The sequence below is a fragment of the Carassius carassius genome, chromosome 50, assembly GCF_963082965.1.
Source record: "Carassius carassius chromosome 50, fCarCar2.1, whole genome shotgun sequence".
NCBI lineage: Eukaryota > Metazoa > Chordata > Actinopteri > Cypriniformes > Cyprinidae > Carassius > Carassius carassius.
In genome coordinates this window covers 16,935,345-16,945,804 of record NC_081804.1, presented here as the reverse complement: position 1 = coordinate 16,945,804, position 10,460 = coordinate 16,935,345, and the positions used below count along the sequence as shown (strand labels likewise).

The 10,460-nt window shown below is 35.8% G+C and overlaps 1 gene segment (V, D, J or C); it reads right to left on the bottom strand.

Moving 5' to 3' along the window:
- LOC132133468 (Ig kappa chain V region 120-like) lies at positions 1 to 663 on the bottom strand. The segment is given in 2 exon segments: positions 1 to 361; positions 450 to 663. Coding segments are annotated over 2 exon segments (384 nt in total).
- Between the last annotated feature and the right edge of the window lie 9,797 nt (positions 664 to 10,460).

Sequence of the window (10,460 nt, the reverse complement as noted above, 5' to 3'; positions counted from 1 at the left end):
GACAGAGGTTTTTGTACGACTCTTTATCACTGTGTGAACACATAGCTACTACTGATATAGTGTGCACTCTGACAGTAATAATCTCCTGTATCTTCAGTCTGGACTCCACTGATGGTCAGAGTGAAATCACTGTTAGATCCACTGCCACTGAATCTAGATGAAGTTCCAGTGTAACGGGTTGATGCAAGATATATGAGGAGTTTAGGAGCTTCTCCAGGTTTCTGTAAATACCAGGCCATCCTTGACCCATTACTATCACTGTACACATTACTGCTGGTTTTACAGTTTATTCTGACTTCTTGTCCTGGTAGAGCTGCTGTTATTGATGGACTCTGAGTTACAGTGATCTGTCCTCTACACTCTGAAAGAAAGGAACAAAGGATAATAATATGATGTATATTTCATATTTTAAAATAATGAATTATCTCTATGAAAGTTTTACCACAAACCTTGAGCAAACAGTGTGAGAGTCCAGATGAGGATGATGATGTTGTTCATTGTTGTTGTTGTGTCTTGTGTGATGATGAAGATTGTGTTCTGTTCTGCTCTCAGTCATGAAGTGTTAAACTCACAGCTCTATAAACTCTCTCAGAGCACTGAAGCATGTGCTGATGATGCAAAGAAGTGGGCAGGATTTACAACAGCTTGAGCTGCTACAACTAATACTGTAATATTTTACTCTCTTTGTATCTCTGCTATCTCATGTACACTGCATAATGGAAGACGTACGCTGTGCGAACAGCAAGTTTGAATTTTTTTTGCTAAATTATAGCATATATAGAGATGAGTTTAGTATGTACAAAAAAATGATGTATTATCCAATCTATCATTAGAGCAAATAAACAAGAACTGTTGAATGCCAAATTTATTTTTTAGCTTTTTTCATGAATGTATAATCATCAAAATAATTTCATATCAGTTTAGAATGAATCTGCATTTTTTCCCCCTAGCATCATAATGACTGAGCTGTATATGAAGTATAATTATAAAAAACACCATGATAAAAGAGGTGAAAGGTCACCTCAGATCAGCTTTGAGGGCAGAAATAAGTGTACTGTTTCAATACTATTTGGGCCTAAATTTGCCCACTTTCTAGAATACAAAAGTATACTTTTAAATATTCTTTGAGTACACTACTAGTTTACCTCTATGTTTGTAGTTTGTACTGCAATTATACTAAAAGTGAACTTATTTTTATACTGATAGTTTACTAATTAAATACTCTGCACACTTTGAAGTATAGTCTCAGTAAACTACTAGTCTAGTAGATTTATACTGCAAGTATACTCATACGTTTTCTTTCAGTGAACTTTACATCATACTTTAAGTATACTACTATGTCCCTATTTAGGTTTTAATGTGTATATATTTTGCTATATAAATATCTGAACATACAAAACATCAAAAGAAAGAACAGGGTATCACTTTAAACACTTTAATGTGGGTAAGTTTCATGAAAAATAAAGAAATAACATTTTGAACAAAAAGCTGAAAAAAGACTGATAATCAAAACGTAGATGCAGTTGATCAACACCCCAAACCTTGACTGTGATTATTACCTCTTCATCTGACATTTTATTCCATAATGTTACAGTTTTGATGCTGTTTCATGTCTGATGATCGTGTAAGATTACATGTGTTAGTATCTGTTGTTTCTTTTTATTATTCACTTGTGTTTTTTTGGAAATTCTGTACAGAAGATGTGTAATAGCGCCCTCTACCATATAACAATGAAAACATAGATTCTAGGAGCACAAGTATAGCTCAGATATATTGATAACTTTTTTTTTAAGTATAAGTCAAGTATACTTAAATGTCAATTTAAGTGTATTTCTGAGAAGTAGATAATTCCCATAAAAAGCATACTAAAAGCATACTTTCCTATTTTTAGTTTAAAAGAAGTACATCAATAGCACACTTGAATAAACTTCTTTTTCATAAGGGTTTCTCCGGGTTTCTTTAGGTACCAAGAGAAACAAGACTTACACAAACCGTCTGACTGGCGTCCAATGGAGCTGCTGGTTTTACAGGTCAGACTGACTGTTTGTCCGTTCTGAACATGTTTCTCTGTTGGAGTCTGAATTACAGTCACCTGTCCTGCAGAACCTACAGAACAATTAAAATACATTTAAACTTCAGAAATGAATAATGAATAGAAAGGCTTTGAAATTCAACTCCAAAGAATCTAACTATAAAATATAAACATGTCTTACATTGAAAATACATTTCCAAGATTGAGAAGATGATGAATGTCATTGTAGTCATTTTGTCTGTTATGATGATAAACAGTGTTAAACTCACAGCACTATAAACACTCTCAGAGCACTGAAGCATGAGCTGACAATGCAAAGTGACTTTCACTATTTGAATAATTTACCTGAAGCCTGATGAGAGGAGAATGTGCTCAACATTAAACCTGGACTGACCTACTGATAAATGTATATATATATTAAAAAATATATATATATATATTCTAAAGAACATCTCAACTTTTTCTTAAGAAGAAAATAACAGCCGTTAACTGAATGAATTCATGACGATTGTCTTTTTGCGCTTCCGGTAGATTACCCTAATAATCATAAGCACGCTCCATGAACTGTATATTTTCGTTGCGACTTTGACTGGCCCTCAGCTTTACGTTTTTAATGCGGTCTGTTTTTGAACAGTTACTTTTAAAATAGTCTTCTCAAGCTGCAGCGAGACGTTTCATTCATTTTTGTGCCGTGTTTTTGCGCTCTCATCTGAGTGAACTATTCCGGTATGTGAGTCTGCGCTTCTACAGCAAATGTGTACTGCGCATTCATATGCGCTGAATACTGCCAAATATTATGTATTTATAAGCTAAAATTAACGGCGTTCACTTAAAGCTCCCTATCTGACTGGTTTTAGAGTTGCTAATGAGTTTTGAAGTCAGCAAAAAGCAGCGTCACACACAGGCTAATCATGATCTCTTCATCGCTGTCCCTTCAGAAAACTCGTGCACATCCCTAGTCCTCCTTTGTATTATATGTAGCTGTTTGTTGCAATGCTTAAATATAACAATTAATGTAAAATAACCTAATAAATTCATTAAATAATTATTATTGTTTGGGATTTAAGACAAGTCTGGGGCTGTCCTAAATTTAAGAAGTTATTTACGATTATTTTTAAGAAGATTCTTTTCAAGAATTTGAATTCTTCTTCGGTTTTGTCTTAAGTACAATCTTAAGAAAAAAGATGAGAACATTCTTAACCAGTTTTTTTTGGGGGATACAAAATATTCTTATCGTTTATCTTAAGTTAGAAAATAAGAAGAAATTGGCAGTTTTTCTTCTTAAGAATGTTTCGTGAATCCGGCCCCAGTTCTTCTCTGGCCTATGCAAACACACATGATCTGATAGTTGCTGCATGAGAAAATCACATACTTTCCTACTATATAGTAGGCAAGAAGCAGTAGGTGAAGAATAAGTATGTCAAAATCCTTAGTATTCATAATAGAGTAGGTGAGAATTACCTGCGTAGTGCAATAATTCTCGCGAGATTCAGACGTACGTATATTTAAGTTGCATCCAAATTTGCCTACTTACTATATACAGTAGAAGGAGAAAACAGTATGTGAAGAGAGCAGTATGTTCAAAACCTCAGTATTCATAAAAGAGTAGATGAGAAACCCCTACTGCTTCAGCACAGATTCTGAAGTGTGCATCGATGGACACTTTTCTATCCCAGGAGGCGACGGGAGAGAATACGTCATCATCGAACATGATGGAGAACCGAGACGAGGGTGTTGTCAAATGTGAGTGTTAGAAACCAAAAACACGGTTTCTTGTGTTAAAATCACATTTGTCTTATACTCATTATATAGTATATCTGTGATCATGCTATAAAAACATGTTTTATTATGTATAGCACACAGCAGAGCTCCATTAAACACACTTATATCTCCAAAGTGAATTTACATAAACCATATACATCATTAAGATGCTTACTAAATGACTATTTAACATCAATCTTTGATAAGTATTGCAGATGAGCACAACTAACAGACATGAAATAGACATCTGATTGAGTGATGTATGTGTGCTATTACATGGTATTCACTGTTTTCAACACTGCTTATATTAGATAGATAGAGGAGTGCTTGCTGCACAGGGTTCTTTAAGGCTCTCTGATTGGCTGATGGGGCAGAGGGACAGCCTCAATGTCCTTTTCCCATTCATGACCAGATTCCAGTCAGACTGCAGCAATGAGGGACATGATGGACGGCAAACTCAGGCGAAGGGGTTCACAGAGGTCAGCTGCTTCATCAGAATAAAGCCAGAGAATTGACACAGCTGTCAGATGGCAGCAGGATGTTGGGTTCACCGACTCTAAATATGTGATAGTTTCTTGGAACGATTAATTTGAATAAAGCTTGTTGTTTACTTATAAAGTATTTATTTACTGTGATGGTTACTTTTATTCATTCATTTACTCATTTTTATCCATGTTTCCCATTGTTGTCTGTAAATAAAATATAATTATTACATTATTTCATACATTAATACATTAAATATACTACTAAAATGTATAATTTTCACTAAGAAATTATGTAATGTAGTTAAGTATTGGTCAGTATTTATTATTATTATTGTTGGGCCTGGGCTAGCAATCCGGTACATTCTGGGGTAATCTTTTTTTTTGTAGTGTAATACATTTTTTTTTTTTTTTTACATCTTTTTTACATCTTCTCCAAAGGCGAGATCTTCAAGGAGCTGCCTGACGTCTTCATTGTGAAGACATTGCAAACATTGAAAATGCTGCACTAGGTAGGAAAACCGTACTAATGTACTACTACAACTACTAGACGGTTGAGTTACTGATGCTATGAGATGTTAGTGCACGTCACTCTTTTTTTTATTGCAGAATTTATAATTACATAAAAGATCAGGGAAAGATTCTGTGGACAAATAAAAAAAACAACAACAACAAACATATAAATAACATGGGTTTGCATAATGGCACGAGATTATATAGGAGCACAATGACAAGGTTAAATATTTTGAGTAATTCATCATAATGGATCAAAGAAAATTGGCTTTTCAGTATAAGCCTGAGGGATGAAACTATAGTTATATATTTTAAAAAAAGGGAGGAAACCACAAAGGAGATTTATAGCACATTTGATTGTCGATTGAAAATGTTGCACATAAAATAAAGAAATTAACATCATATTCAAGAGATGACAATTTTGGGATTTTGTAATAAAAGTGAATATCTTTAAGGATAAACCTGTGGATTACATTAGTAGGGTTAAAAATATAAAAACTTAAATTGACCCAAAATACATTGGTTATACCAGTATCAGAAAATACATAGAGAGCATTTTCATCAACAAGACCCCAAAATCTGCAAATTTCTTTAATATCAAGATATTTTCAGATAGATGAAATGAACCAGTCACTCACATCTTCTGCTTTTAAGTTGTTGCGATTGTTATTACGTCGTAGGTCACACATGATAACGTCACCATGGCGGATGATATCTGGACTGTATTCATAATTAATGCATTCAGACTACAGAGTATGTACTCTTTTAGCGCTTGCTAAGTAAATACTTTTTAAGTACCTATTCAGTGAGTTTGCAGTTTAGAACGCAGCCTCTGTGATGCACGACTGACAGTTTTTGCAAAAACAAATCAATATTTAATTATATTTTAGCATAAGCACACATTGATAGACAGGTAGTGAACATAATCTAGCTAACATTCATAATTAACGGAGCCTCATTACTGGTTTTGCCTGTCAGGTCTTGATGTATTTCTCCTCAGATTCACTGAAGGAAGGTAAATCATGACCTGCACACACTTCTTAGATACATTCTTCTGAGTTTCTGAAATTCAACGGATCACACTCTGTTTTAAACTCTCATGTGAAGACATTTTCAGTGACTTCTTCCTCATTATGTGAAAACTTAGACAAAGTTTACACTTTTCGAGCCCAGTTATCTACCCTCCCTTATGAAACAAAAATATGAGAATATGCTGAAAAATATAATGCAATATATCACATAATACATTTCTATATATGGGAAACTAGCGCTTATATTTTTCAATATGCTGCAATATGTGCATTGACCATGTTTGACTATATATTGATACAAATAAAAATATTTAGAAATGAGGACAAAGATAGCATTACAGATAATATTTATTCATATGATCTCAGTCCCATATCAGTAGAACAGACCAAAAATAAAGATCTCAAATCTGGGGAATATTCTGTTCTGCTCATGTGAGTCGAGCCTCTGATAAGATCTTCAACAGACTTTGTTTTTCTACCCCAGGGTAAATATGGCTTTCAGGTTACCTCAAGTCCCAGCAAAAGTTTTGTGAAGTTTTTATTATCTTGAATTTATGATTTAATTTGTTTCGTTCTGATTTGAGTATTTAAAGAGAATCGATGAAACATTTGCAACAAAACAGACATTAATTCTTGATTTATTTTAGGCTCTGCTGAAATCATTATATTAAGATTAAGTTCGGACTGGTGAGTTTGTGATTGTGAGATCTGTAGGCTGATGTGAGACTCAAATGCGACATCGTGTCCCTGATGAACGAATAACTGAAAGTATGGGATCTTCAAAATAATCAAATATCTGAATGAATACATAATTGATATTTGTGATCAGTTCTTAATTAGAAATAGTCAAAAATTTATGATAACTTGAAAATTGGATGTTGTTGAGGTAACAGATTATATAATGTTTTCAATAAAACATTGTGACAATGTTTCAAGATAACAAAAGGAACAAAATTCTCTCAGCCACATTAGTAGAACGTTATACGAACATTGAGGCTTGAGGTGATCAAATGTTTTAATGAAACATTCTTCTAATGTGATGGTTTAACAAACATAGAACATTTTATCCACAACATTTTGAGGATGTTTTGTAGATGTTGTTGAGGTAACAGATTATAACATGTTCTCAAAAACACATTTTGACAATGTTTCAAGATAACAAATGAAGAACATTCTCTCAGCCACATTAGGGGAACGTTACAAGAACAGCATTGAGACTTGAGGTGATAAAATGTTTTAATAAAACATTCTTCTAATGTGACGGTTTAACAAACATAGAACATTTTATCCGCAACATTTTGAGGATATTTTGTGGATTTTAAAGATGTTTTGAGAATGTTGTTGAGATAACAGATTATATAATGTTCTCAATAAAACACTGGCATGAGGTTTCAAGATAACAAAGGAAGGACATTCTCTCAGCCACATTAGGAGAATGTTTTAAGGATGTCACTGAGGCCTGAGATTGTGTAATGTTTTTATAAAACGTTCTTTTAATGTGACGTACAAACCTGATTCCAAAAATTTGGGACACTATACAAATTGTGAATAAAAATAGAATGCAATGATGTGGAAGTTTATAATTTCAATATTTTATTCAGAATACAACAGATGACATATCAAATGTTTAAACTGAGAAAATGTATCATTTTAAGGGAAAAACAAGTTGATTTTAAATGGCATCAACACATCTCAAAAAAGTTGGGAAAAGGCCATGTTTACCACTGTGTGACATCCCCTCTTCTTTTTTAACAGTCTGCAAACATCTGGGGACTGAGGGACTGAGGAGACAAGTTGCTCAGCTGTCTTAGGTCTTCTTTGAAGTGAAGTGAAGTGAAGTGACATTCGGCCAAGTATGGTGACCCATAATCAGAATTTGTGCTCTGCATTTAACCCATCCGAAGTGCACACACACAGAGCAGTGAACACACACACACACTGTGAACACACACCTAGAGCAGTGGGCAGCCATTTTTTATGCTGCGGCGCCGGGGAGCAGTTGGGGGTTCGGTGCCTTGCTCAAGGGCACCTCAGTCGTGGTATTGAGGGTGATGAGAGAACTGTACATGCACTCCCCCCACCCACAATTCCTTCCGGCCCGGGACTCGAACCCACAACCCTTCGATTGGGAGTCCGATTCTCTAACCACCAGGCCACGACTTCCCCTTCGAACTAATTACGCAGCACCTCTTTAGTCAGCTCTTTAGTCAGATTTTGAACTCTGAACAGCTCCATAATTGATGATTGTCATCACCAGTAAGCTGCGTAACAACCAACACCTATTAGTATTTTCTCTGGGTTTTTGAGTTATAACAAACATGTTTCAGAAACACACAGTTATAACAGCCAGAGAAAAGACATCTTCTCACATCTTCCTCTTTATGATGCACCAAATGTTTTCTATGGGTGAAAGATCTGGACTGCAGGCTGGCCATTTCAGTACCCGGATCCTTCTTCTACGCAGCCATGATGTTGTTATTGATGCAGTATGTGGTCTGGCATTGTCATGATGGAAAATGCAAGGTCTTCCCTGAAAGAGACGTCTGGATGGGAGCATATGTTGTTCTAGAACTTGGATATACCTTTCAGCATTGATGGTGCCTTTTTCAGATGTGTAAGCTGCCCATGCCACACACACTCATGCTACCCCATACCATCAGAGATGCAGGCTTCTGAACTGAGCTCTGATCTCCATTTGGGTTGTCCTTGTCCTCTTTAGTCCGGATGACATGGCATCCCTGTTTTCCAAAAAGAACTTAAAATTTTGATTTGTCTGACCACAGAACAGTTTTCCACTTTGCCACAGTCCATTTTAAATGAGCCTTGGCCCCGAGAAAATGCTTGCGCTTCTTGATCATGTTTAGATATGGCGTCTTTTTGACCTATAGATTTTTAGCCAGCAACGGTGAATGGCACGGTGGATTGTGTTCACTGACAATGTTTTCTGGAAGTATTTCTGAGCCCAGGGGTGGACTGGCCATCTGGAGCACCGGGACTTTTCCCGGTGGGCCGCTGGCCAGTGTGGGCCCGCCCACCCGGTACACAAAAATATACATATATTCCCAAACTGTTTACTTAAATATTAAATTAATAAATGACATCAAAACAGGGGCGGATGCTTTAGGATGTGGTGGGCTGCTGTGGGCCAGAAAGTCCAGGGCCCCTTTTTTGTCCCAGTATGCCCCTGCCTGAGCCCATGTTGTGACTTCCATTACAGTATCATTCCTGTATGTGATGCAGTGCCATCTAAGGGCCCGAAGATCACGGGCATCCAGTATGGTTTTCCGGCCTTGACCCTTATGCACAGAGATTGTTCCAGATTCTCTAAATCTTTGGAAGATATTATGCACTGTAGATGATGATAACTTCAATCTCTTTGCAATTTTTCTCTGAGAAACTCCTTTCTGATATTGCACCACTATTTTTCGCCGCAGCATTGGAGGAATTGGTGATCCTCTGCCCATCTTGACTTCTGAGAGATACTGCCACTCTGAGAGGCTCTTTTTATACCCAATCATGTTGCCTGTTGACCTAATAAGTTGCAAATTGGTCCTCCAGCTGTTCCTTATATGTACATTTAACTTTTCCGGCCTCTTATTGTTACCTGTCCCAACTTTTTTGGAATGGTTAGCTCTGTCTAATGTCTCGCTTTCAACATTTGATATGTTATCTATATTCAATTGTGAATAAAATATAAGTTTATGAGATTTGTGCATCGATGGACACTTTTCTATCCCAGGAGGCGACGGGAGAGAATACGTCATCATCGAACATGATGGAGAACCGAGACGAGGGTGTTGTCAAATGTGAGTGTTAGAAACCAAAAACACGGTTTCTTGTGTTAAAATCACATTTGTCTTATACTCATTATATAGTATATCTGTGATCATGCTATAAAAACATGTTTTATTATGTATAGCACACAGCAGAGCTCCATTAAACACACTTATATCTCCAAAGTGAATTTACATAAACCATATACATCATTAAGATGCTTACTAAATGACTATTTAACATCAATCTTTGATAAGTATTGCAGATGAGCACAACTAACAGACATGAAATAGACATCTGATTGAGTGATGTATGTGTGCTATTACATGGTATTCACTGTTTTCAACACTGCTTATATTAGATAGATAGAGGAGTGCTTGCTGCACAGGGTTCTTTAAGGCTCTCTGATTGGCTGATGGGGCAGAGGGACAGCCTCAATGTCCCTTTTCCCATTCATGACCAGATTCCAGTCAGACTGCAGCAATGAGGGACATGATGGACGGCAAACTCAGGCGAAGGGGTTCACAGAGGTCAGCTGCTTCATCAGAATAAAGCCAGAGAATTGACACAGCTGTCAGATGGCAGCAGGATGTTGGGTTCACCGACTGTAAATATGTGATAGTTTCTTGGAACGATTAATTTGAATAAAGCTTGTTGTTTACTTATAAAGTATTTATTTACTGTGATGGTTACTTTTATTCATTCATTTACTCATTTTTATCCATGTTTCCCATTGTTGTCTGTAAATAAAATATAATTATTACATTATTTCATACATTAATACATTAAATATACTACTAAAATGTATAATTTTCACTAAGAAATTATGTAATGTAGTTAAGTATTGGTCAGTATTTATTATTATTA